Source organism: Hirundo rustica, chromosome W, assembly GCF_015227805.2.
Source record: "Hirundo rustica isolate bHirRus1 chromosome W, bHirRus1.pri.v3, whole genome shotgun sequence".
NCBI lineage: Eukaryota > Metazoa > Chordata > Aves > Passeriformes > Hirundinidae > Hirundo > Hirundo rustica.
The window spans coordinates 7,236,536-7,264,350 of NC_053487.1; the positions used below are offsets into that span (position 1 = coordinate 7,236,536).

At 47.7% G+C, this 27,815-nt stretch overlaps 1 protein-coding gene across 2 annotated transcripts; it reads left to right on the forward strand.

Annotated features, from left to right (window-relative positions):
- Positions 1 to 72: 72 nt before the first annotated feature.
- Positions 73 to 27,815, forward strand: LOC120764852 (sodium/hydrogen exchanger 6-like). 2 transcript variants are annotated; one of them, XM_040088967.2, is made up of 16 exons: positions 73 to 349; positions 6,614 to 6,813; positions 7,184 to 7,261; positions 7,902 to 7,978; positions 8,898 to 9,010; positions 11,246 to 11,351; positions 13,932 to 14,073; positions 14,300 to 14,405; positions 14,632 to 14,720; positions 14,938 to 15,051; positions 16,625 to 16,736; positions 17,107 to 17,260; positions 17,416 to 17,446; positions 18,617 to 18,696; positions 19,303 to 19,408; positions 24,478 to 27,815. In XM_040088967.2, exons 1-16 carry the CDS (start codon positions 88 to 90, stop codon positions 24,751 to 24,753), a joined length of 2,046 nt encoding a protein of 681 aa, XP_039944901.1. In that variant the 5' UTR covers positions 73 to 87; the 3' UTR covers positions 24,754 to 27,815. The 2 variants fall into 2 exon arrangements, with proteins under 2 accessions (XP_039944901.1, XP_058279889.1); XM_058423906.1 differs by lacking the exon at positions 73 to 349 and adding an exon at positions 6,176 to 6,530.

Here is a 27,815-nt window from a genome sequence, read left to right on the forward strand (position 1 = left end):
TCCGGGCTCCCGGCGCTGTTCCCGCCCCCGGCGCCTGCGCCCAGAGCCGCTTCCTGGTGTCGGCGGGGCCGGGCCGGTGCCGGGGCGATGGCGGGGCCGGGGCCGGTGCTGGCGGCGGCCGCGGGGCTGTGGGCGCGGGGGGCGGGGGGCGCCGAGGTGGCGGCGGCGCGTCCCGGAGCGCTGGACGAGGAGATCGTGTCCGAGAAGGCGGCGGAGGAGAGTCACCGTCAGGACAGCGCCAACCTGCTCGTTTTCATCCTGCTGCTCACCCTCACCATCCTCACCATCTGGCTCTTCAAGCACCGCCGCGCTCGCTTCCTCCACGAGACCGGGCTGGCCATGATCTACGGTGAGCGCCGCCCGCCCCACGCGTGCATTCCCCGCCACCTCTTCCCTGCGAAACCCGTGCAGGAGCTGCTCCGAGCGCTGGGAGCCCCATCCCGAACAGTCCCGGCTCTGCGCTGGGCCAGCTGCGGTGCTGGGTGCTTGCCCAACCGCCCACTCCATGGCAGCACGAGTGGGGAACAGCAGCGCATCGTTCTCTGGGTCAGTGCCTGGTGGCCCCCTGGCCGAGGATCTGTTTGGTGGGCGAAGGGGTGCAGGTGGGCACGACACATTCTCTCGTGGGTGCAGCTGGACACTGCTGTGTCACCGGGACAGCCCCGTCCTGCTGTGTCCCGTGCTGAGCTCTATCTGGGTGTTGCTGGAGGAAGGGGTAGTTGTTTTCCATACCCTAGATATGGAGGGCTCTCAAGGGCAATTACTCCCAAATCTCTGGCAGTGAGGAACTGGTTGGGTTTTTCCAGACAGCCTCACAGGGTGAAGCTGGCAGGGTCATGGGCTACCATGTCACCAAACACTGGCAGGTCCCACTTACCTGCTCCAGGGTTGAGAGTGGGGACTTGGGGCAGAACAGACCAGTTGTTGCACTGGTCAGGAGCCTTGCATCCCAGGTTGGATGGGGCTCTGAGCAATCTGGTCTCGTGGAAGGTGTCCCTGCCCATGGCAGGGGGGTTGGAACTGGATGATCATCAAGGTCCCCCTCTGACCCAAACCATTCTGTGATTCTGTGATCTCACATGCTGGGGCCAGAGGCTGTGTTTAGAGCATCCAGATTTCCAGAAGCTGCCCAAGAAGAGTGGAGAGGCCATTTGGGGGATTCTCCCACCCTTTGCCATGCTCAGGGGCCTGCAGAGCCAGCAGCCTTCTATCCTGCTGCCTGGGGACCTGTGTGCACAAGCCCCTACCTTTAGAGTTCCTCCTCCACTGTGACAGGACCTCTCGGAGAGGAGCCCCATGTGTATTCCCACAGGAAGTGGAGCAAGGCTGTGGGTCAGTGGAGTGGAGCTGTAGACATTTGGGTTTTAATGGTGGCCTGTGATTTACTGAGTTGACATGGCCTCGTGAAGTGGCCTGAACCAGGGTATGGAGGGGCCATATATGGCTCTCCCTGGGTTATCTGGCATGACTTTGAATTCAACCAAAGTAGGACTGGGAGGTGTGCTGGGGAAGTGATTAACGTGGCCATGGATTCACATCTAGAGAAGATTTGTTGCATTTAGGATTGAGAAGACATCTGCTGCGTGCTGTAGTTAGTGTCCGTCCTCTGTGTGGCCCTTGCTGACTGGGGGTGACGTGTGACCACACAGTCAGATGTGGCCAAACCTCCCACCCAGCAGAGAGCTTTGATCTGAAGGCTGTGACTTGACCTATTTGGGCCACTGGCTTTTGTGATCCCAAGTTTCAGTTAATTAGAAGTGTCCTTCCAGATGAAGGGGTGGAGACACTTGCATCAGCCAACAGGCACAAAATACTGGTCTGCTTTTTCAGGGGCACAAAATACTGCTCTGCATTTTCAGATTCCTTCCAACCACCGCTCAGGGGGGTTCAGATGTTTCTGGCTTCCTGCCCAGGGTGGGGATGGTCACCTAGTGGGACAGGAGCTGTGCTGTCAGAGGACATGCTTCCAGCATAGAAGGTCTCTCTCCTGCTGCCCCAGAGCTCCCAACATGCAACTTTCTATTCCTTTCATGCTTTCACACTTGCCCTTAACCTTGTTCTTCTTCTCCTGGACATTTCTTCCTCTTGATTATCCTCTCTCCCTTACCTACCTGAGTGCTCACTTTATTCTCAGAGCACAACTTGGGTTGTTTCAGTCTCCTGCTGATCCATAAAATGCACTTTTTCTGTCTGCTCTTCTGCAGACTGTGCTTAGAGAATTGCTGGTGAAATCGGTAATGTCACCTGTCTGATCATGCAGAAAATCCCAAGTTTTCCCTGGTATCAAGGCTTTTGGCATTTGCTTCTCAGGTAGTGGCAGGTGCCATAGGAAAAGGGATGTGTAATTCCCAAGGAGTGGTGCAATGCTGTTGTTTTACTATGACAACTTAAAATCTGCAGGGAAGAAAGGAGGAAGTTCACTGAAAACGTGGAAGAGGCTGCAAAACAGACCCTGAAATCTGAACAAGAGAAGCAATTTGCAAAAGCTTGTCTTTTTCTGTTTAAAAACCCCAACAACAACTAAGCCAAAACTTTCGCATATATCTCTTTTGGCAAAACACATCAGTTTCCTTGTCTTTGTTTTTACTGGAAGTTATAAGCTCTTGTTCCAGGTGGATTTCTATTGTGCAAATCACACTGTCAGCTCAGAGCTGATGTTCAAGAGCTGGACACCGGCTGGAGTAATTTCACAGTGATAGACAATAGGTGCTTAGTAGCCCTTAAGCTTAATTTCAGTGTTTAAAATGAGGTTCCCACATCTGAGGTGCTCAGCATTTAGGATGATTAATTGAACAATTTTATTTCAGTTCTTCTCAGTCTGATGGTGGATGTGCAGGAGCTTCTCTAGAAGTTTAGTTTTCTTGTACTTGTTCCCACTTGGCCCCTGGATTGTGTGTGTCCAAACTGCTTGTTGTCAGGATGTCTTCAGTTGTTACATTTTTCTTTCCTTTTGGTGTCCAGATTAATGCTCGCCTGGGGATCCTGTCTGCTTTCATTGTTGTTAAGTGCTGGGTTTGGTAATATGTTTTCATTTAAAACATTATCTCGGAAATGTTCAACAACACCTTAAAAAAAAGGCCCATGGGCTTTTGTTCTTTTTAATGAAGTCAGGAGAAATGCAATGAAAATAATCTCTTGCACTTTGTATAAAAGAACTCAATTAATTTGCCAGCTTTGCCTTCAGCTTCTCAACTCCTTGCAGCTTTCAGCTGGCAGCTTCCTCGGTGTTGGGTTCCCTCTGCTCAGCTCAGCTCCCTCCTAGGGCTCAGTTTTGCAAAACTTCTGGCAGCAAAAGCATGTTGATACTGGCTCACAGGTTGCTGTTGGGGCTCTGTGAGTGCCAGGAGAGTCTGAACCATTTCCTAAGAGCCTGTCAGAACCAGGAGCACCTACAGGGTCCCCTGGGCTTGGTCCAGGGAGCCTGAGCTCAGGACTGGGCTTGGTGTCTGGAAAACCATGTTAAGTTTGTCCCAAGTGCCTCCCATGAGCATCATTGGATAAGGAGGGTTGATCAGATCCACCAGGGGCAGGAGGGGCTGCTGGTGGGGCCATTTGATGTTGGTGGAATAATTGGTTTCCAGCAGAGCATCAGGATGCTTTCCCTGCAGGTAACTGACAGTGTCTCTGTGTCAGGGCCGCTGGCAGGGTCACACTCAATGCCCAGGAGCAATTTGTGCATTTGTGTATTTGCACATGGGTATCTTTCCCCACCTGGCAGCCTCCCAGGCAGCCTATTACTGAGCAAGACAAAAAGTCTGATTTTGGGGCTCCCAAACAGGGGTCCTTGGCAGATATTGTAGGTTTATCTGTCCCTTTTCCCTTACCCCATTCCTGGCCAGAATGGGAATTTGGCCCTGTCTGGAGCTTGGCTGGCATGCGGGGCCAGGAACAGCTGCCTGGATAAGATGGCAGAGGAACAGGGGTGCTATCAGATGTAGCACTGCTTTAGGACAGGGATTAAGAGTGGAGAGGTGGGTGAGTCAGGATCCCTTCTGAATTCACAGCTGTGACTCCTTCTGTCTGTCCCTCCTTCCTCCTGTGGGGCCTCTCATCTTACAGTGCTGAGCCCTGCTGTTAAGGGGTTGCTGGGTGGGTTTCCTTCCATCTGAGCAAGGGCAGGCAGCTGCTGCTTTCTGATTCATGCATGAACCTCTGAAACAGTTTTTTTTTAAGATGAAACTTTTTAGAAGTCACCCCAGGTAGTTCTCGAGGGCTGCAAAGTGTGGTGTACCTTAATAGCCATAAGCAGATGTAAATAACCCTTTGAAACTACTTTTATCCCAGTAAAGGGTTTTAGTTGTTTCCTGTGGTACCTCTAGGATTGTCATCTGGGTGAAAGGAAAATGGGGTATTTTGTCCCACTGCTGTGGTGCCATGCAGCCACTCCCACATGCTCCTGTAAATACATGCTGTGGTATCATGATGTGCTTGACATACTTGCTTTCATTCTACACTTATTTCTGGAGCACTGGAAGATCACAGGAGCAGAGCCTGGCAGAATAAGTAAGTTAAAGAATTACTTATGGTGTCCCCTCTAAGTGATGATGGTGTAAAAGCAGCCCTCAGCTGCTCTGCACAGTGTGACATGCCCTGAACTCTCCTTGCTGGAGCTGACGGTGCCTGGCTGTGCCCAGAGGGAACTGTTCTGTGACTCTTGGGGTGATTCAGGGTAGGATAAAGCCCAGTGGTGAGCACCTGGTTGATGGTGCATGGCTTAAAAGCATCTGTAGCCTTTTAGCTCACCTGTGCTGCAAAGTGCTGTATTAGACCAGGGTTTTGGATCTGTCCAGTCCCTGAGCTGAGCTGTTCTAGGTCAGCAATGGCGACTTCGTGTGCAGCCACCTCCTCTGCCTGTGCTTGTGGCCTGGGTGCTCTGGTGTCCCTGTTGTGTATGGCACCCCCTGAGATGGGAGGTGGGGGCTTTTCTTTTTGCCATCGAGAAAAATAACAAATCTTGTCCTGGAAAAATTGTGGCCAAGGGAGGAGAAGTCAAAAAGTGGGTGGCAGATCAGGAACTGGCTGCAGGAGATGCTGAATGATCTGTGGCCCTACAGTGTCCTGCCCAGGCTCTGCTCCCCAAGAGGTGGTGGCACAGGAAGCATTGGGTGTTCCTGTCAGTCAGGGTTGTGCCCTGCCTGTAGGAAAGCACGGAGCACGGCCTTAATTGAGGCAGCAGTAAGGAACAGGAGCGTCCTGGGAGGCAAATGGAGAAGCCTTCAGAGTGTTGTGGTCTGTGTTTAGTGTCTGAAAGCTTTTCAGAAATGTGTGGTTCAGAGATGGGGTTAAGATCCCAGATTTCTGTGGCAGCTTGGGGCCGCCATAATCAAGGAGTTTCCAAACCCTTTTGTGCTGAAGGCTATGTGGAAAGGTGTCTTGTGGGACACCCCTCTTCCCCAGCCTGCAGATGTCAAAATACTCTGCCAGGAGAGTGCTCAACACACTTGAATCTGGATTTGAGACCTCAGACAACAAAATAAAAATGCCTTATAAATTGCTGACTTGCAAATTAACCCCAAAATGCCCCTACTTAGCAGCTGAGCTGGAGGCAGAGTTGCCTCACAGGACTGCCCTGGGGCTGCTGCTTGTGGTGCAGAGCTGAAGTTTGCAGGGGCAAGGACTAGATCTGGGTGGTCTGCCTGGATTGGGAAACAGTTTTATATGTTTATATGTTTATATTTCAAAATGTGGTTTTATAAAAACAGGGAGGGCTGGGAGGAGGCTGTATGGTGCTGCAGCACCTTAGGAAAGATGCTTGCCAGCCTCAGAGTGTTCAGAGTGGTTGCTGGGTATGATCTTTAATCCCTGCCAAAATGAAGAGTTTAATGTATCAATGTCAGGTTTCAAGGTGCAAAGGGCACAGTTTAGGCACGTGAGCAGCACCTGGCCCAGCAGTGTGATGTGCTTACCTTAAAAAACCCAGTGTGCCCTCGATGTTGGCTGTTTGCTGCCCTGGAGTGAGGGTCTGACTGATGGCTGTGTGGTTCAAATCCTTCAGGACTTGTCCATGACTGTGTTAGAAACTCCCCATGAGCATGGAGCATTTGCCTGGCTCACGGGGGATGAGGATGGTTCAATTCACACGGGCAGTTATTGGATTGTGGTTGTGCTCAGCAGCTGAGTAGGGGGGTCAGGATCCTGTGTTACCCTGGGTTTTCTGAGTTTCTTTATTAGCCTTTTGATTTTCATAAATGGAGTCAGATCTTTTAGTTACTGTAGAATATTAGAGCAGTTTTTCTACCTTTCCCACAGAAGTAATATAAACAAATCCTTTGTTTTTCATTCTTTGTCCTTTGTTTGCATATTTCTAACCTGAAAACAATTGTAACTGACAATTCGTCTGGCCACTGAGGCTGAGGGGTGGAAACCCCAAAAAGCCAATCTTCTGCTAGACCCACAAATGTATAAAAGTAAAAGAATAAACAAAGGGGTCTCTTCTCTCCGCCCTTTCAGCTGGAAGCTGGATCAGAAGAACCTCTGCAGAAATCTCTTGTCTTCGTGTGATTTCTTTGTGTTTCACGGTGACAATCCTGGTGCTGTACCCATGATGTACCCTCAGAGGGATCATTCTGGGGGTTTGCTGTGGTTTGTCTCACAGACCTGTGTCCCTCCCCAGGTGTCCTGGTTGGTGTGGTCCTGCGCTACGGCATCCATGTCCCCAGCAATGTCAACAATGTCACCCTGAGCTGCCAAGTGCAGACCAGCCCGGCCACGCTGCTGGTGAACGTCAGCGGGAAGTTCTACGAGTACACCCTGAAGGGGGAAATCAGTGCCCAGGAGCTCAACAATGTCCAGGATAATGAGATGCTGAGAAAGGTAAGGGAGATAGTGACTGGAGAGGTGAGCGGTGCTTCCCACTCCCTCCATGGGGATGGGTCCTGGATCTGCTAGATTAAGTGTTTTTATTTTGGTTTTTTAACTTGTGATTGTGATGAGCAGTAATTTATATGTTGAACACAATGTAATTAAACTCTATTTTTAGCTCATCTTAATTTAAGCTGTTTAGACTCTGGGATTTGTCTCCAGAAGATCCCAGACACATCCTCATCATTGACCCAACAGGATTCACATGGTGGGGGTACAGGGCTTCCTCCATATATTTTCTTATTTGTGTTTTATCTTGCAAAATTTTAACAAATCATTTTACTGTTGGTTTTGTTTTTTTGTTTTTTTTCTTTCTTAATAGGTGACTTTTGATCCTGAAGTATTCTTCAACATTTTGCTTCCTCCCATTATATTTTATGCAGGTTACAGCTTGAAAAGGGTATGTGCCTTTACAATGCTGATGGTTTTAGTTCCTCTGCCTCCAGAGAATTTTTAATACTTGCGAGTGCTTTAATGCTTGCTCAGCAGACCGAGGCTGTGGGGGTGGGTATGGTTTTACCCTACAAATGTGGGATTGTGGGAAGCAGAGCTAAGTGCCCCCATCCTTCTTGTCTGCCCCTCTGTCCTGGGAAGGGTCAGTGACTTCAACCGTTTCCAGCAGGGGTTTTTGGGGTCAGCCAGGCCATTTCAGCCATCCCAGCTTTCCAAGCACATGGGAGTGTGGGAAGGTTTTAGAAAGCAGCAGCTCTCTGAAATGCTGACTTGGAAGGAGAGGAGAATGATGCAGTTTAGCTTGCGGGCAAAGGAAGGAGGAGTGCTGCTGGGTTAGGAAATCAGTTCCCAGGACTTGGAATAGCACCTTATTAAATGCCCAGTTAAGAGAAAATGGTACATTCATGTTTATTAATGCTGCATTAACTGCTGGTCTGGCACTGGGCTGTGCTGGGCACCCTGTGCCTGTCCAGCTCATGGTGTCTGAGCTGGGTCCAAGTTGCTGTGGACACTATGGGTGCCTGTGCAGGCTTGAAATAAATTGTTAGCAAAATATAATTCAGTTTTTGGGTTTTTTCTCCTGCTAGAGGCACTTCTTCAGAAACTTGGGATCCATCCTGGCATATGCTTTCCTCGGCACTGCCATTTCCTGCCTGGTAATTGGGTGAGTAGATGGAACTGGTCTGGTTCTTCCACAGAGGTTTGAGCTGTGCTTGGGAGAAGTGCTCTGAGCCTGGAACTGAAGCTGCTAATCCCAGCCTGGAAAGGTCACACAGGCTCTACTACTGCTGCTCAGCAGCAGTAAATAATACTATTTACTGTGCAAACTTCTGCTGCATGGACAGGGTAGTTGCTGTCTAATTGTGAAGTGCTCTCTCAGCATCTGAGCATCCCATGAGAATAGTTATTCATGGTAAGGAAAGTTTCACACTTCAGAGAAAATCGTCTTGATAAATCAGCAACTTCAAATTATTGAAAGCATAAGCCCTCATAATCTTGAGGCACAAGAGTAGAGGGCAGGACCATAAAGGCAGGTGTCTAGTGAGCACAGATGTGTTTCAAGTTGTTTATCCCTCAGTGCAGAGGCTGCTGGATGGTTCCCACTCTGGATAGTAGCACACAGGCTGACATAGGGTGTTTTCCACTGTAGTCCAGTGGATTCAAGCAAACTCAGCATCTGCGTTATCTGCTCCTCACTGAAAGTTTTGACCATTTCAGAGTCCATCCAAGCTGACTTCACTGAACTGTGTTAATGTGCAGCACTGCAAAGTGATTGTTCGACCCCATAAGCCTGGCTGCTGCTTTTCTTTAGCCATGTTGTGCTCCTGGAGGAGTTCTGGTCCCAGTTCCCTGTTGGCACCATGTTTGTGCTCCAGTTCAGAGGGTGCTTTGGTGTGCGTGGTCCAGCATTCACCTCCAAGGTCATGGCCCTGGGGTTTCACCAGTCTCAGTGTATCCCATGCAGTTTGTTGGTGTTCTGGCATTTGGATAGCTTTATTCTGGTAAATTCAGGGAAACCAAGCCCATATGAATGTTGTTTTAATGCATTGCAGAGATGTGTAACTGCCTCTTCTGATCCCCAGCTCTGTTGTGTATGGCTGCGTGGTGCTGATGAAAGTCACTGGGCAGCTTGGGGGAGATTTCTACTTCACTGACTGCCTCCTGTTCGGGGCCATCGTGTCGGCCACTGACCCAGGTATGTTATATGCTTTCCCTACATTTTGGCCTGGTTTGAGCTGTGGGGCACAGGGGAAGAAAGTCTGAAACCCCTGTGAGTTCCCTCCTTCTGAATTTTGGAGCTTAATTTATTTGGGACATTCTTAGAGGTCAGATTATCTCTGTGCCTTTTAATTTTCTTCAGTTATGTGCAATACAGCTTCAAAACCTCCGCTTTCCTGAATCCTTGTTTGCAGTGAAGTCCTAGGCAGCCTTTCTCTTGACTTTGCTGGAGTTTGGCATTGTGTCTCTGCCACCCTGTGCCAGCAGCTGTTGCAGAACAGGATGTGTAATGTGGGGAGGGTTCAGTTATAGTTTTAGTTAGTTTAGCTATTTTCTCTTGCTTCCAGTTTGGTTGGATTTTGGCAGGGACTAATCTAATTGAAATTAAATTAATGAGACACCTTAATGAGCAGTACTGAGGACAGTAGTGACACCTTGGTTTACTGATGCACTTTGTAAATCAAAACTATGAAAAACATGCCTTGTCCAACTAAATTAAAGTTAGTTCATGATAGCTTGTATGTGGTAGCTGTTTACTTGCATGGTCTCATGTAAAAACACAGGGCCACAAAAAGGCCTCTCTGTTCCTGCCCTTTGCTGGGCAGGGCTGGAAATCTAATGCTTAGAAATGCTGCAGATGAGCTGTTGGTGTGGCATCCCTTCTTTGGGCTTGAAATAGGAACAAGATTATTTCACAGGTAGAAATGGAGCATTTCCCTGTGCATAAATGGGTTAAACCCCCCTCAGTGTGCCCTGAGTGCTGTTTGAAACGACTCACAGAAGTTGGTTGGAATTGGCTCAGCCCTCAGCCTGAATTGTGCCCGACGTACCATGTGTTACATCTTGCTTGCTTTGGATGTTGTGATGTTTCTGCGAGGTTGATGTGCAAAACCTGCTGCTTTCCATTATCCTCTTGGAGCTGCTGGATCACAGAATAGCTTGAGGGAACGCTGATCTCTGCCATGTGGCCGTAAATCACAGAAACCCCCACATGGGGTTTGAGCCAATGCCTGTTTATTTCCAGTCAGGTCTGAAACGTTGGGTGTCTCTGCTGGCACTTAGAATGTGTTGAATCCAAGGATTTCTCTCAAGAGTATCAGGAATGGAAAGAAAAGGCAGTCATCATCCTGGACAAGCCTGATTCTTCTGGTCTTCTGCAGGTGGAGGAAGGCTCTCCCTGATGCTCCAAGCTAGCAGCATCCCTACAGCTGGGTGGCTCATGCCAGCCTGGTACTGTGGCCCAGCCCATGAGCTCAGACCCTGGGAAGCTCAGAGCAGAGTTTGTTTATGTATGCCTGTGTCCTGGTTTGGGACAAATTTGGGAGAAAACCCCTGTATAGGATCCCTCTAAGGAAGCAAACCCAAGTGGCCCCTCCCTCCAACCGGTCCGGAAAAGAAAAACCAAAACCTTCTTTGGAGAAAAGTGGAAAAAACTATTTTACTAAACAAATGAAGTGCATACAAGTATAAAGAATGAATAGTATGAAACAATAAAACCTCTCCTTCTGAAGTGAGATGGCAAATTGAGAAAGTCCTTGCCGTGGGTGTAGCTCGGCTCGCTCTCTCAGTGCCTCTCCTCAGTCCCAGTCCCTCCGGCGCTGCTGGAAAATGCCGAGGTCCAGGCCCCGGTGGGCCGCAGGTGCAGCCCCCAGTGCTCCCCTGGGTTTTTAGTCCAGAGCAGGTTTAAACAGTTCCAAGAAAAAGGAAAAAAAAAACAGTCCAGGGAACCTCTCTGCCCTAGCTGGCTGAAACTAACTAAAAGCAAAAAAAAGTCTCTGTCCCGCAGTCTCCAAGCCTCCGCCGAACACGCTGTCCGCAGCAGAATGTGGAGGAGTCAGGCAGTTTTCTCAAAACAAACTCCGCGCTTCTCCTTGCTCTTAGAACTAGTCTTAAAGGCACAGGGCTTAATATACAGCACAAACAGAACAGACGATTGGGGATACAAGCATCATAAAGTTACCCTAGGACAGCCTGCAAAAGATTCAATAGGCTGAGATGTGTTTTAGTAAAAGGAGGAGGGAAATGATGAATCAAATCCAAATCTGAAAGAGTAGAAGGAAGACTATCAAAGAGAGCACGGGGGGCAGCTGGCACCATCACAGCAGTGGCACAGATGTGCAGGAAGGCAGCTTTCTAAAAAGGACATTTGATCTTTGATTACATCAAAATAACAGCACCTTTTTGAATGTCTCTCTATTTTTCTATTTGTCAGTGACTGTCCTTGCCATATTCCATGAACTCCAGGTCGATGTTGAGCTGTATGCCCTTCTCTTTGGTGAAAGCGTCCTCAACGATGCCGTTGCCATAGTGCTGTCTTCGTAAGTGTCTTCTGTTTTTATTTAGAATTGTTATGTGTGTTACATGCCAGGAGTTAGGGGGAGTCACTCGGCCTTGCCCCTGTAAAATAGGAACATGGGTGCTTGCAAGAGCATTTTAAGTGTCCCAGAAAGCTGTAGTGACATTTTGATGCATGTCCTCATTGCTTACCACTGCTTGGGATTACAGATTACCCTTACAGCTTCCCCCTGCATGATGGATGGTTTTGTTTTGCTTCTGTGGTCAGTTGACCCATCCATAGGGAAGTTTTTATGTCCTTCTGAAACAGGAAAAGCACCACGTCTGCTTTTCAGCTACAAGATCCCACTGAAACCCCTTGCTGATGGCTTTGCTCCTTCCTGCATTGCTTCCCACCCACAAATCCCTGCTTTTGTTTAGGTGGAAATAGTTGGTGAAGCAGCTGTTTCCTTTCTCTCCCCACTTCGAGGAGTTAATGTTCTTACAGCTGGAGTTAATGCCCTTGACTGAACACATGGGAAACTTGCTGCCTTTCTAAAGAATGTTTTATATTCTTTAATATTTTATGTCCTTTGCATGCAGGACATATTTTATCTGTGTTTTCACTGTGTTGTCATCATGGGAATTTGTTTGGTAATATATAATACCTACAATGGTGACAGCTTAACATATAGCTAAGACTAATGGAGAAAATATTTCTGGAGTACTTGTCACTCCAGCGTGCTGGTTGTGTGGGTTTCACTGGAGGCAGCAAGTAACACACTGTGAGCTGTGTGTTGTATTTACTGAATTGAGTGTTTCTGTTGAGGTTTCTGGAACTCTTTCTATTGTTCACTCTGGCTTTTTTGCTGGTTGTGTCACTGCTGGTGTGAGAGAAAATGCTGCACAGTCAGATTTTGTTTCAGAAGTGATCATGAGTGAGAAGGGGATGGGGTCTTCCAGCCTGTGTTGGTAGGTTCTGGGTGGGAGTGGGTGGATTCAGCTTCAGAGTAATGGAATTCGTGGTGGATCTCTGCATATGTGGGTGACGGCACCACCCAGTGATTTGCCTCTTGCTCTGCTTCAGTGCCAGCTCTATAGCTGTTGCTCTGATTTCCTGCTTTCCTCTCTCCACAAGCTGAGCTCAGTCCACTCCCTCCCCAAAACAGGATAATTTGCACCAAGGCAGCAGCACCAAGTTCACTCAGCAGTTATTTTATTTTATTTTGCCTCAGCACTGCAGGCTGGGGAGGATGCAGAGCTGGGCTCTTCAGTAGCTTTTTCCCAGTCTGGGTGCCCCAAGGCTCCTCTCCTGCCTGCTTTCAGCCCTGGGCAAATGTCTGTTCCTGTGCTTAAGGAGCAGGATCTGTGCCTTTCTGTTTCTGTCTTGGCCTGCCGTGGCTTGGCAGCTGGAACTTGTTGTAAGATGAAGAGGAATTGAACCCAGAGCCAAAAGCTGGTGGGCAGTGAAGTGCCAGAGCTGCAGTTTGGGAGCAGAGGGGTAAATGCAGCTGCAGGATCTCTACCTGCTTCTTCCAAAGGGAGGATTCACAGCGATTAAACACCATGAGAAGCCCCATGGGCAGCAACAGGGGAAATAAAGAGCTGTAAAATGAGCTGTATTAAAAGCAGGGAAGTTTAGCAAGGGAAATTACTTGCGATGTGTTGGAAAGGGGAGGTTTGTAATTTGTGTTGCAGAAAATGGTGTATAGTTAGGGGAGAAAGCTGCAAGATGTGTGTGCAAGGCAGTGTCTGTTCTCAGCAGATTAAACAGCAAACATTTAAAGTTCACATCCAGGAGTTTTAACAGAGTGAGCCAAGGGATTTCTAACTAGGAAGTTAATGTTTTTGATAAGTTTACATCAAGGAAAGTGATGTGAGGAGTTGATAAATGGGATTTAGGAGCTGGATAAGGGCCCCCCTGTATCTCAGCCTTTCCAGGTAGAACAATGGAATGGCTAATGCAAGGCTCAGCTCATCAGGAGTTAGGAGGGAGCAGATTGAGAGATGGGATCAGCACTGCAGACCTGTTTGCCATCTCATCACAAAGGTCTGTTGAGGTCTGGTGGATGCAGAGAATGGTGTTGCTTCTGCGCATGGCACTGTCTGACTTGGCTACCCTGTGGTATTGCACTTTGGAGCTCAGAGCAGAACAAACTAAATGTAGCACATGTTAAATGTGGCAGAACGGGAGCAGTTACAGCTCTTCGAGAGACGTTCACATCAGCCGCCTCGGTGGAGGAATGGAGGTTTCCCGCTTGAATACCTTGTGGTACCACAGCACCTGACATTACAGAGAGCTGGTGCCAAACCCCTCCAAATACCACCATAAATATCACACATCACATGAGACACAGGCTTTGGTTCCCTGCTCTCTAATGTCCAGGAACAACTGCACATCCAGGCTTAGGTGGGGTGGCTGATCCCAAACTTCCCAAGACAGGGAGGGTGTGCAGCCACTACACACTGTGATCCCAGGGGATTGCAGTGTGTTGTGTCTCCCTGGTTCCTCAGGCTCAGTGTTTGCAGCAGTTGTAGCACTTTGCAAGGCTCCTGTAGCACAGTGAGGTGCCTCTCCCTCCAGACTAAGCAGTTTTGTTCTTGTGCTTTCCCTCCTCTTCTAGCTCAATAGTTGCGTATCAGCCAGCGGGTGACAACAGCCACACGTTTGATGTGACAGCAATGTTCAAGTCCATCGGGATCTTCCTGGGGATATTCAGTGGATCTTTTGCAATGGGAGCAGCTACTGGAGTTGTGACAGCTTTAATATCCTTTTCATGCTTTGATTTTTTTTCCAAGTGTTTGCATAACAGCTTATTTATTTTTTGCTGCACTGCATTTCACCCAGAAGTTTTATTTTTTTTCCCCTAAATTAATGAAGGACAGTGCCATAGCCTTTTTAGGGGCGGACTGTGTAGCTGTGATACACAATTGGATTTGATATGCTGTTAGCCTGCAGTGTCTCTCCAAATTGTCCTTAACCATCTGCAACGTCACCAAGTTCACCAAACTTCAGGAGTTCCCGTTGCTGGAGACCGGCTTGTTCTTCTTGATGTCCTGGAGCACATTCCTGCTGGCTGAAGCGTGTGGCTTTACAGGCAAGCTCCAGCACAGCCCTGCCTCTGGGATGGAGATCTGCAGGGGTGGTGGGGCCACTGAGTTTTGCTTCTCTCAGGATCAATTGTAGCTGGGGATCTCCCTCTGTTTGCAGAAGTGTAATGATTCTGGGTTCTGGGGTTACTGCATTAAGTTCCCTACAGGCCTGAGGTGCAGCTCAGCTCCCTTTTCCTGACCAGGAGTCTTATGTGATGCTCTGCTCCCCAGGTGTGGTGGCTGTGCTCTTCTGTGGGATCACACAGGCCCATTATACCTATAACAACTTATCTACAGAGTCCCAATACAGAACTAAGCAGGTGAGAATTCCTCAGACCCCTTCAGCCTCTCTGAATTTCAAATTCAATATTTTTTCCTTCCCTCTAGCCAGAATTAGGTGCATCTGTCTTCTTACAGCTGCATTTCACTAGGGTTGCTTCTGCAGAAGTATTTATTGCATGACAGATGGGCTAACATGCTTTTCTTGTTAAATCTATATTATGTCTAACTCACTTTTAATTTGTTTTTCTCTTTCAGTTGTTTGAGCTTCTCAATTTCTTGGCAGAAAACTTCATCTTCTCCTACATGGGACTTGCACTGTTCACCTTCCAGAACCATGTCTTTAACCCTACCTTTGTGGTGGGGGCCTTTGTATCCTCTGGAGGCCAATTTATAAGACAGAAAGAAAGGGAGAGGTGCCTCATTCCCAATTTGTGTTTTTCACTCAAATGAGTGGGTTTGTATTTTTTCAATCAGTCTAGCTTTATTTTTAAAAGGGGATTTCTGCCATGTAGTGATGCCTTTGCTGGCTATTTTAAGAAGACAGAGATTCTTTTTCCAGCTTTTCTGTTGTTTTTCTTTTCCCTGTCTTCTCTCCTCTTGTGGGCGTCTGAATCAGCTGCTGCAGGGACTCATCATTCAATGTGACCATGATGCCAATGCCAGGCATTGTTATGGGGCACCAGGAGGGGCTTTGCAAAGGAGGGCTGCCTGGTTTAGCTGTTTATTTCCTCTTTTCTCTGCTAGTGCACTTGGTTAACCCTGAAAAAAAGCCTTTTTTTGGTCAAACAGCACAGTTACAGCTACAGTAGATGCCTCTGAATGATGTAATGAGAAAGGATTTCCTGTTCTGCAGGCTGATGCTAACAGGAACAAGGGCCCTGGTATGTCTCATAAAAACAAGAATTTTAAAGGAATTTTTTTCACATCACAGGAAAGCCAGTTAAATGTACAGAATTATTTTCACCCTTTTCCAGCACTGATGCAAATTTATACTGGTAAACAAAACGTTTTTACCAGTGCTGGTCCATGGGTTTGCAGCAGGCTCAGCTGAATTTCCCTGATCAGCTTTTGTGGGGTTGCAGTAGGGCAGAAGGGGTGGAGAACAGAGAAATGCCATTTGGGCTGTTATATTGGAATTTTGTGCTGTGCCTCTTCAGTGGGAACTGGCTAACTCACTGATGAAATAGCTCATTCATGAGAGACATCATGAAATACATCTCTTATGCAAATTGTGATGTTCAGGAAAGAACATAAAAGCTAGAAGCATTTTCCATATTATTCAAGGATGTGTTGAATACTGGCTCCAAGATTATTTTTGCCATCTGGGTGCTGGTATTAAAAGACACAACTTCAAAGATAAAAAGCAATATGAAGGGGCCAGTGATTCTTGTATCTTGCAGGCTATGAAAATGGAAAGAGTATTAGATTTTCTCTTTTTTCCTTCTCAACGGCTGCTACTTTCATTTTGCTGAATAATCTTTGGGAATGGGACTTGACTTAAAGCTTCAAACCCATCTTTGAAGTGTGGCATGCTGGGGAATGTCAGAGGGGTTGTCATAGCTGTGATAACTTGAGCTTCACGGAAGACAAATAATTCTTGGGATGCAAAATGGACCTGGCAGCAGAGAGTGTACTGTGGGAAATGGTGGTTTTTCCCTCCTCTCACTTGTCTAACATGTCCTTTCATCATTACCTTTGTTTATTTGTGCTTGTCTCTGTATGATATTCCTGAATTGCAGTGTGTGCTGTGTTTCAGCAGGACAGTAGCCTGCTCTTCTCACAGTGCTGTAGTACTCAGAGCTGGGTTATTTTCTTTGCAGCCAGAGCACCAGCATTTCTGCGGCTCCCAGTTTCCTTTGGGCAGTAGAAACTGGCTCTGTGTGCAGGTGGGATGTGATGGGAGATATAGGAAGAGCAATTTCCTTAACATGTGCAAATACAGCTTGCTATCTTCCTAGGAAGAGCTGCCAATATTTACCCATTGTCATTTTTACTGAATTTGGGGAGAAGAAATAAGATTGGAATGAATTTGCAGCACATGATGATGTTTGCTGGTACGTTACTGCATCCTTCCTCTGACCATGTGGCCCATTGGCAGTTCCTTGCCCCTGAGAACCTGGAAATATTCCTTATTCAACTCTAAATCTCTTATGGGCAATGTCTGGAGGGGAGGCTGGGCAGGAAGGGACTCAGTGGTTTGAGATGTAGGAATGAGCTCCTCCTGTCCTGCTTCAAGTGCATGGCACGAGGCAGGAGGAGGGTTTGCCTTTCTGGTCTTGGAAAGAGGGGTGACAAAATCATCACTATTCTCCCCTGGTGGTCCCAGCAGAGGGGCAGCAAGATGTAAACCCCAGGTGGGAAGCTGGCCATGGGGGTGGCCTGTGCTGGGGGCTGACACAGCTCCCATGCTCTCTCTTCCTGCAGGGCTGCGTGGAGCCATGGCCTTCGCCCTGGCCATCCGTGACACAGCCACATATGCCCGGCAGATGATGTTCAGCACCACCCTGCTCATCGTCTTCTTCACGGTGTGGGTGTTCGGTGGGGGCACCACAGCCATGCTGTCCTGCCTCAACATCTGGTCAGTGCGGGGCTCCCCTGGCTCAGCACGGCCTCCCCCTCGGCCTGCTCTCACCTCAGGCTGCTTGGGTTTCAGAGACCAGAGGCAAATCCCGTCCTTCCCCCTGGATCGCAACCCTGGCATTGTGTGTGACACTGCTTGTTCTCTCCTTACAGGGTCGGTGTGGATGCGGATCAGGAGAATGTGGTGAGTGTGCTCTGCTGGGCACCTCTGCATCCTGACCCTGTGAATGCCTGTCTGTACTCTGCTTCCTTCCAGCTGCAGGAGTTTTTAGCTCCCCCTGTGAAAGAGTTTGCAGTCAGTGGGAGTCACAGCTTTTCTGTGCTCTCTAGTTTTTGTGAGCCTTGTTTTGACTCAGCTGGAAAGAAGGGGACAGAAGCAATGCTGGACTGTTTAGTCAGTCCATGTTGCTGCTGCAATAGATTCAGTCTCTTCCTTGCTGGGTTTGAAATAAAACCCAAAATGAGCATGACATGGAAGCTCTGCCTCGTCCCAGTGTCCAGGGCAGTACAGAAACACCATTTACTGACTTATTTTATGTAGCATCTTCTGCCCCACTTTTACCCATGGGTACCCTCAGCCCCTGCTTACCCCCTTTTCCTGTGGGTAGTTATGTGGCAGCCCCAGAACCACTGACCACACTGAGATCAATGCTGGAGCCCCACAGCCCTAGGAGTTTTCCTGCCTGGTAGTTCCAGCTGTCTCATTCATGTGTCTGCAGCCTGGTCATGCTGTGGCTGCAGCTCTCCTTGGTTTCAGTGTGGATTCCGCACCTTGGCAATTCATTTTATTCAGAGCTATTTATTGAGCTGTTCACCTCCTGGAGAGAAAGCATCAAATGCAACAGGCAGCCCAGGGCCATAAATCTGTAAGCCAGATTTCTATGAAATGTGTAATTGTATTCACAGTCTCCTCCACACAGTTTTATTTTTTTTCTCTGACTAAAAGGAAGCCTGGAGTTCCCATAACACACAATTACTTGCATGTAGCAATGTCAGGCGAGATCTGATGGAGGTTGGATCTGTCAGTGACTATTAAATGTGATGTCTGGGTGCAGCTGCTGGCTCTGAGGCACTTTAAACCTCGGGGCCAGACACTGGAAGGTTCTAGCAGCAAAATGGTCACTCTGTGCCTTGATACCACCTCCCTGAGGCAGTTGAATGCTGCTAAATGCAGCCTGTTGTGGTGTGAACGTCCTTATACACACGACAACCCAAAGGCTTCTTCTCAAGAAACAGTGGGAAAGTCTGTCTCTGTGTCCCCTGGGGATAATCCAGTGTCCCATGGGGTCTCCTGACCCTGATCCAGGTCATGGCATGTTGTCCTGCCCCTCTTTACTGTTTTGCTCTCCCACAGGGTGTTCCAGAGAATGAGAGGAGGAGCACGAAGGCTGAAAGCGCTTGGGTTTTCCGCATGTGGTACAACTTCGACCACAAGTATCCTTGGGCAGCAGTGTATGCCATGGCAGATCCCACTGCCCAGACACCTCTTACTGGGACCATGACTTGCTCCCTGCTTAGCAGAGGAGCCAGTATTTGCTTTCCCATGACATTGCTGTGTTTTGGTTTGCACCTATTCATGTCTGTGGCTGCGAGAAATGACAATTTCCACCCTCTGTCAGTGAGAATTCAGTAGCAGTTCCATTCAAAGCTGGGCTCTCCATGATTGGAATCCTGAGGCTCCTTAATCCCAGGGGCAGGTGGGCAGGAAGGGGTGAGGGGTTTCTTACTTGCAGTCCCTCTTGGTAGATCCGTGCCTCTCCTCCCTTTCAGATGCTGTGCTGTGAATTAGTGGAGGAGCGATGCTAGGCTGAGGGGCACAGGATGATGGGACAAGCGATGCTGCTGAGCATCTTACCAGGACTGTGCCTGCTGTGTTTGGTTGCATTCTCGTTGCACACCATTACAACTTCTGTGCTTCCATGCATTTGTGTTTTTCTTTCTGTGATTTCCTTGCAATGCCAAGTCCTTCAGTGCTACCCTCCCAGCCTTTGACTCACCGACATGGCCCCATTCCTCTTTTTTTCTTAACCCTCTCTGTAGCTATCTAAAGCCTCTCTTGACACACAGTGGTCCCCCGCTGACCACCACACTCCCAGGGTGCTGTGGGCCTGTTGCCCGGTGCCTGACGAGCCCGCAGGCGTATGAGGTGAGACCTTTAGTTTTCTTTCTGTCACAGTGTTGTGGGTTTGATGTGTTTTTGTTTCTCTTTAGGATGCTGCTCTGCAGCATCAAGCTGGGAGCATGAGGGAAATCAGATATTGGGGCTGATGGATGAACTAATTCCCATGGGTATTTTGCTTTTCCAGCCTGCTGTTAGGTCATGAAGGGGTTTGTGGTGTATTCATGGTGGTTCCTCAGTGACTGGTTCAATGAAGTTGTCACAGCTGTCCTTCCCCAGGCCCAGTTGGGAGGACACACAATTTCCTATCCCCTGCTTGCTTCCAGCCTTACAGCTGAGCCATTCCTGCAGCCCTTTCAGCTGCATCACTCACAACCAGAAAGGTAGCCAGCATTGCCATGCCCAGGGCCCCTTGCAGTGGCAGCTATCCATGCCAGGAGTCTTCTTACCCTGTCTGCACAGTATCAGCATCAGGTTTCCTGACAAATTAGAAATGGCTGTGATGGGTCAGAAATGCAATTCCTGTGCTCATGAGTATTTGATCCAGTCAAAGCCACAAATGCTGCATTCCCCGAGTACTTGGCTATGGCACCAGAAAGAAGAGAGCCGGGAGAGCCCTTTTAGGCAGTCTGCAGAGAAATTCTGCATGGCATGAGCCACCTGAGCTCTGAGATGTGTGTGTGTCATGTCTGGTTCTGGTCACGGTGCAGGAGAGCCTGTGACTCAGTGCCTCTGTCTCTGCTCAGTCACCATCACCATGTGATTGTAAATAGCCATTGTGGAAGAGTTTAACAGCACTTTCACACAGAATGTCTAGGTTGGAAGAGACCTTCAAGATCATCGAGTCCAACCCATGCCCTAACACCTCAACTAGATCACGACATTGAGTGCCACATCCAGTCTTTTTTTAAACACATCCAGGGATGGTGATTCCACCACCTCCCCGGGTGGACTATTCCAGTACTTTATCACTCTTTCAGTGAAAAACTTTTTCCTAATATCCAGCCTAGATCTCCCTTGTCGCAGCTTGAGACTGTGTCCTCTTGTTCTGTCCATTGTTGCCTGAAGAAAGAGACCAACCCCCAGCTGACCACAGCTACCCTTCAGGAAGTTGTAGAGAGTGATAAGGTCACCTCTGAGTCTCCTTTTCTCCAGACTAAACAACCCCAGCTCCCTCAGTCGTTCTTCATATAGGTTGTTTTCCAAGTCCTTCACCAGCCTTGTTGCCCTCCTCTGGACATGCTCAAGCATTTCAATGTCTTTCCTAAACTGAGGGGCCCAGAAGTGGACACAGTACTCAAGGTGTGGCCTGACCAGTGCTGAGTACAGGGGAAGTATGACCTCCCTACTCCTGCTGGCCACACTATTCCTGATACAGGCCAGGATGCCATTGGTCTTCTTGGCCATAAGGGCACACTGCTGGGCTTATGTTCAACCGGCTGTCGACCAGTACCCCCAGGTCCCTTTCCTCCTGGGCACTGTCCAGCCACACCGTCCCCAGCCTATAATGCTGAAGGGGGTTATTGTGGCCAAAGTGCAGGACTTGGCACTTGGACTTATTAAACTTCATCTTGTTAGACTCTGCCCATCCATACAACCATTCCAGATCTCTCTGCAGAGCCATCCTACCTTCCAACAGATCGACACACGCTCCCAGCTTAGTGTCATCCACAAATTTACTAATGAAAGATTCAATACCCTCATCCATGTCATCAATAAAAATATTGAACAGAACTGGCCCCAGCACAGACCCCTGAGGGACACCACTGGTGACTGGCCACCAGCTGGATGCAGCACTGTTCACCACCACTCTCTGGGCCCAGCCGTCCAGTCAGTTCCTAACCCAGCAAAGAGTGCTCCTGTCCAAGCCATGGGCTGCCAGCTTATCCAGGAGTATGCTGTGGGAGACAGTATCAAAGGCCTTGCTGAAATCCAAATAGACAACATCCACAGCCCTTCCTGCATCCACCAGGCGGGTCACCTGGTCATAAAAGGAGATCTGGTTGGTCAAACATGACCTACCTCTCCTAAACTCGTGCTGGCTGGGCCTGAGACCCTGGCCATCCGATAAATTCTGTGTGATGACACTCAATATAAACTGTTCCATTATCTTGCCAGGTACTGAGGTCAGGCTGACTGGTCCATAATTACTAGGATCTTCCCTCCCACCCTTTTTGTGAATGGGTGTCACACTGGCCAGGTGACAGTCATCTGGAACCTCACCAGTGAGCCAAGACTGATGGTAGATGATGGAGAGTGGCTTAGCAAGCTCATCTGCCAGCTCCCTCATTACCCTGGGATGGATCCCATCTGGGCCCATAGATTTATGAGTATCCAAGCATCTCAGCAGTTCTCTGACTGCCTCCTCTTCGATAATGGGAAGACCATTCTGTTCCCTGACACCACCAACCAACCCAAGAGAACAGTTGTCTTGAAGGCAAGTCATCTCCCCACTGAAAATGGAGGCAAAGAAAGCATTAAGCACTTCTGCCTTCTGCTCATCTGCAGTTACTAAGTTCCCTCCCTCATCCAATAGAGAACAAAGGATGGCCTTACCTTTCCTTTTACCATTAATATATTTGTAGAAACATTTTTTATTATCCTTTACAGAAGTTGCCAATATAAGTTCGAACTGAGCTTTGGCCTCCCTAATTTTTTTCCTACATGCTCTAGCGGCCCCCTTAAATATTTCCTGGGAGACCTGACCCTCCTTCCAAAAGTGATACATCCTCCTTTTATTCCTAAGTTCCTCCAAAACCTCCTTGCCCATCCAGGCTGGATGTTTACCTTGTCGGCTCCTCTTTCGGCACACAGGGACAGTCTGTTCCTGTGCCCTCAAAATTTCTGTTGTGAAGCACGCCCAGCTTTCCAGAACTCCTTTGTTTTTAAGGGCTGCTTCCCAAGGAAATCTCTGAATAAGCATCCTAAACAGGCCAAAGTATGCCCTCCAGAAGTCCAGTGTAAGAGTCTTATTGGTGTTCCTCCTGATTTCACCAAATATCAAGAACTCTATAATTTCATGATCACTCTGCCCCAATTGGTGTCCAACCACCACATCTCCCACCAGCCCATCTCTATTTGCAAACAGCAGATCTAACATAGTCCTTCCCCTGGTGGGCTCACTCACCAGCTGCGACAAAAAGTTGTCCTCCATTCACTCTAAAAATTTCCTGGACTGCCTCTTTTCTGCTGTATTAAGTTCCCAGCAGATGTCTGGCAGGTTGAAGTCACCCACAAGAACAAGGGCTGATGATCCTGAAACATTCTCCAGCTGCTTATAGAATAAGTTGTCCACCTCTTCCTCCTGGTTGGGTGGACAATTACAGACTCCCAGTAGGATGTCAGCCTTGTTGGCTTTCCCCTTAATTCTTACCCATAGGCATTCAACTCCATCTTCATTAGTTTCAATACTTATGGTGTCAAAAGCCTTCATAATATAAAGGGCCACCCTTCCACCTCTTCTTCCTTTCCTGTCTCTTCTGAAGAGCTTGTAGCCATTGAGTGCAGTGCTCCAGCTATGTGACTGATCCCACCACGTTTCTTTGATGGCAACTACATCATAGCTTTGCTGTTGCACCAAGGCCTCCAGCTCTTCCTGTTTGTTACCCATGCTGCATGCATTGGTATACATGCACCTCAGCTGGGCTACTGATTTCACCCCTAACTCAGGCTTACCGCCTTTGGGCCTGCTTCCAGGCAGCCCAGCTGCATCCCCTTCCCCCTTCAAACCTAGTTTAAAGCCCTCTCAATGAGGTCTGCCAGTTCATGAGCTAAGAACCTTCTGCCCTTAACAGAGAGATATATCCTATCTGGTTCCAACAGAGCAGGTGCCGTAAAAGTTGCCTCATGATCAAAGAATCTGAAATTTTATAGATGACACCAACCCTTAAGCCACTTGTTAATGATATGAGTTCTCCTATTTCTTTCATCATTTTTCTCTGCTATCAAAGGGACTGAGCAGAACACTACCTGGGCCCCTGTCTTATCAAACACTTGACCCAGTGCCCTAAAGACCCTTTTAATCACCTTGACACTCCTCTTTTCAATCTCATCACTGCCCAGCCTGGAGTATCAGCAGTGGGTAATAATCAGAGGGCTGAATCAGCCCAGGAAGTCTCTCAGTGATATTTTGTACCCAGGCCCCAGGGAGGCAGCAGACCTCCCTGTGGGATGGATCTGGTCGACATATGGGGCCCTCTGTTCCTCTCAGAAGGGAGTCACCTACTACGATTACCCTTCTTTTCTTCTTGATGTTAGAGGTAGAGATTCATCTTACAGATGAATCATATTTGGGAGGCTCACTGGGCAGATAATTTCCCTCTAAATCATCTGGCTGGCTCTCTAGATACAAGGGCCTCATACCTATTCTGAAGTGGCACCTGGCTAGGGAATGGGGCTCGGGAGGAGTTTTTATTATTACCTCCCTGAGCAGGGACCAATTTTCACTCCCCTTCATCTACCAGGTGCCCTTCTATTGCCTGGGAGTGGGAGGCATATGAGTCCTCTGAATCTTGATGGGCCTCCCTTAAAGATGGAAGGGCTGAACTCCACCAGTCTATTTCCCTTTCACTTTCCCTGATACTCCTTAACCTTTCAACTTCCTCCCTAAGTTCAGCCACCAGAGTGAAAGGAGGTCGTTCACCTGTTCACATCTCAGGCACGCCTCCTCCACAACACCCCCTGAAACCACCAATAAGCTCAAACACTCCAGGCCAGAATGGGTCTGTACAGATGCATCCTTTTTGGAGGGCTCCACTTGGTCACATACACTTGTACCAACCAGTTTTCGACCATGTTGAAACCATTACTGACAGAAACCCCAAGACCAACCAGCCAGCAGAAACACCTCAAACAACACACAGCACACCTTACTAGCAAGAGAACTTGCAACCCTGCCTGCTTGCCCTGCCTGTGTGAACTGCCATGCAAACTGCTGTGGTCACGCCCCAGAGATGTGCCACACCCCTGTTCCCCGTGCTCCAGGTCACTGCGCTCCCTGGAGGCCTCTTATAAACAGTCACTCAGCAACTAGGGAAGCTCCATCCTTCATTCCTGAATGACTCACAAATGCAAGCAACCTCCTGTTTCTTCCCCAGAATCAAGAGCAGCTGAAGGACGATGACTCCGACCTCATTCTGAATGATGGGGACATCAGCCTGACGTACGGGGACTCCACGGTGAACACTGACTCGGTGGCATCCAGTGGCACGTCCCAGCGGTTCATGGGGAACAGCTTGGAGGATGCCCTGGACCGGGAGCTGGCTTTTGGGGACCATGAACTTGTGATCCGGGGAACACGCCTGGTCCTGCCCATGGATGATTCGGAGCCCCCGTCAAACGTCCTGGATAACGCAAGACATGGTCCAGCATAAGGTTGCTCGGTTTTATTGACAGTAATATTTGCATATATGATCAAGAAGTATGTACTACCTAAAGTCTAATGCATGTCTCAAAATGTCTAAGCTGTATAAATATTATTTATATGGTGTCAAAAGAATATAAATATTCTCTGCCAAGCACTTCTAAAGAGCAAGCTGCAAATTTAAGTTAAAAACTGTTGATTGCACTATGTAGGGTGGAATTGTTTTAGCATAAGTCTTTTGCACATAGTGAGCTTTGTTAATGTGATTTGATGAAGGGTTTAGTTCCCAGCGGGTGAGTAAAGGAGCTGTGACTCCCTGTTCATCCTTTGAACCTGGGAGAGGAGGGTAGGGAGTTGCTGGTGAACAGTGGAAATTGCTTTCTAGTCCGATGAGGATTGTTGAGTTTCTTTTGGTCTTTGATCTTTGGATAGTCACATTTGAAATATCAGCAGAAAATCTGCCCACAGACCCTCTCACCAGGCAGTGGATGGTGATAAACTTGTTTCACTGTGGGAACCTGGAGACTTTCTGCTTTTTAGTGACCCTCTGCCCAAGCCCTGCTTTAGTAGACTCATGGCAGACCCCAGCCAAAGCTGACAGCAAGGGCTGCGAGTGTCCGGCTGCTTGGATGGGAGCAGGAGAGAAAGATGGTTGGTGTCTGTAGTTGTGTTCAGGAGAAGGAGGCAATCCTACAGAAACTACACCAGGCATGCACAGATTTTAGGTCTGAGTCCATCTTTCAGCTGTGGCTCGAGCAGCTTTCTAGAACCAGACATCAAATTCTCTTTTGGCAACTAAATTTCACATTTGGGAAGTGGCCGTGTCTTTGCGTGGGTGAATCCCTGTCCTGCAGTCACAGATGTAGCCAAGGTATGCAGAGCTGCTGCAGCTGCACATGGGGTTGTGGAGCCCAGCCAACCTCAAACTCGAGCTTTAGGGCTGCAGATCCACACGGTACCTCCGGAGCTCTCCAGAGGCATCAAGCTGGTACTGAAGGGGAGCTGTCTGTCCGTTCTCCTACAGAGTCAGAAACCATTGCACTTTGGTCATTCCTTAGCATGCTGTGTGTCTGCAGTCCCCACCCGACCTTTCTTGTGTCTCATCATATAATGAGAAATGTTTGCGAGTTGATTTTTGGTTTTAATTTACGTTTTTATTTTTCAAGGAAGAGAACAGAACAATTTGCGATTTCACAGTACTGTTAAAGGATTTATTCTGTAGTTATGGGAATGGCTAAAGGTGCAGTGAAACTGTTAACCCTGATATCTTTTTTCTCCTGGAAAGAGGGAATCGTGGAAATTTACTGTACGTAATTTTATTGTCTATTTTATCTACAGTTTTGCTATACAAACCTTTCAGGGTTACTGGTGCACTAAAGGTCCATTCTGGAGTTAACCCTCCCCAGAGGGCTTAAATAGAGGTATTTAAAATGAAAATACATGAAAAAGAGCCAGGTGAGTCTGAGCACTCACAGCTCCCATTAGCTGTCTTTGGAACAAACTCTGCATCTCTCAGGATCTGACCCTGAGACCTCAGAGCAGTGTCCCCACAGCTGTTTTCCCCAGCACCACCTGAGAGTTGGAGGAGACAGAAAATCCTGACGTTTCAAGTGTATATGTATAGTTGAGAAAATAAATCCACATGGTTGTTTTTTGTTTTTTTTTTAATTTTCTCAGGTCTAAGTAATATTGCCTTAAATTTATGGATGTGAAACGATAATTATTTTGGCAGTTTATCCCCAAGAAAATGCTTTTTTTTCCTTCTGAACAAAATGTGTAAGTGTTGCCATAGGACTTCCCTAGAAAGGGGGGGTAATGATCTGTTTATATTTGGGTATATTTGGGGCATCGTCCTTGCACCTGTAAATGGCATCCTGCTGTTAACAAAGTTGGATTAGCAATGGCCTTTGTTTCCTACTATGCAGGAATTCCATAAAGTGAGTGTGCATTTTTTATGTCTGTAACTTAACTTCATGTGTTTAAAAAAACAAAAACAAAAAAAAAAAAAAGGAGGAAAAAAAAAAAGTAGGAACCTGTTGATTTTAGGTTTACTGCATCACTTCTGCATCCTGGTTTTTGTTCGTTCTGCCTTTTTGAAGAGGTATGATAAATAACTACCTCTTGTTTTTTCTTGTATAGCCTGACTATGAATTCAATTTACAGAGTTGGTGCAGCTGGAGGTGCAGGACAGTTCTGCTACCCCAGGGCTCCCTCCCAGGCATTCCCAGCTGAGATGCAAATTTGCTGCTAGGTGGCTACCAGCTGATGTTTTCCTATGGCTGTGGTAGCATTCCTCTCTTCCTCTGACCCTTTGACTTCAGTAATTTATCCACTCACTGTAAACTTGCCAACGCATTACTCATAAGCCTCAACTTTTACACCAATAACAGTTCAGTTAGTACATGAAAGGAAAAAAAGTTAACCAATGATGATTTTATGGGTTACGTTATGATCCATATATAATATAATATAACCAGGACTGTTTCAAATAGCCTTAGTCAATTAATTAATCTAAGCTTAAATTCATGAGTGATTTCATAAATGAATGGGATTTGTCCTCAGCTGATTATTTTCTGTGCTGGGCTGCAGCAGAGCACACAGGAATGCCTGATGTGCAGAGGCAGAGCCCTGATGCTTTGTGCTGCAGATGGAGTTAAGGGTACCTTGGAGAATCAGGGCCTGAGACCTTTGCCAAATAGATAAGACAGCCCTGAGGAGGCACTTTACAGTCCCCACAAAGATTTAGAGAAGGTGCTCTTCTTCTGTAAATTGAATTTTCATGGTTTTTGCACATGAAAAAGCATTGTAGGTAAAGTTATGATTTGTACTGGTACTGTCGATTTGTGTGGCAATGGCATTAACCCCATAGCTATGGTGTTTGTGCAGCTGATCTGTGATAGCTGATGATCACTATTGGACCTTCTGTTTACACTGACTAAATCCTTTACTGTTGCATTGTACTGTGAAAGAAGGATTATGGGCCTATAAAAGTTTTTTTTTTTTTTTTTGGAATTGTGTGTACTGTTTCATTAATTCACATGGAAATAAATCTGTAGCAAAGTGACAACGTGC

Coding starts and splice junctions, on each gene's coding strand:
- LOC120764852 (XM_040088967.2), top strand. CDS start 88: ATGGCGGGGCCGGGGCCGGTGCTGGCGGCGGCCGCGGGGCTGTGGGCG. Junction 7,979..8,897: donor ATTTCCTGCCTGGTAATTGG/GTGAGTAGATGG, acceptor TCTGATCCCCAG/CTCTGTTGTGTATGGCTGCG. Junction 18,697..19,302: donor TGGTACAACTTCGACCACAA/GTATCCTTGGGC, acceptor CCCTCTCTGTAG/CTATCTAAAGCCTCTCTTGA.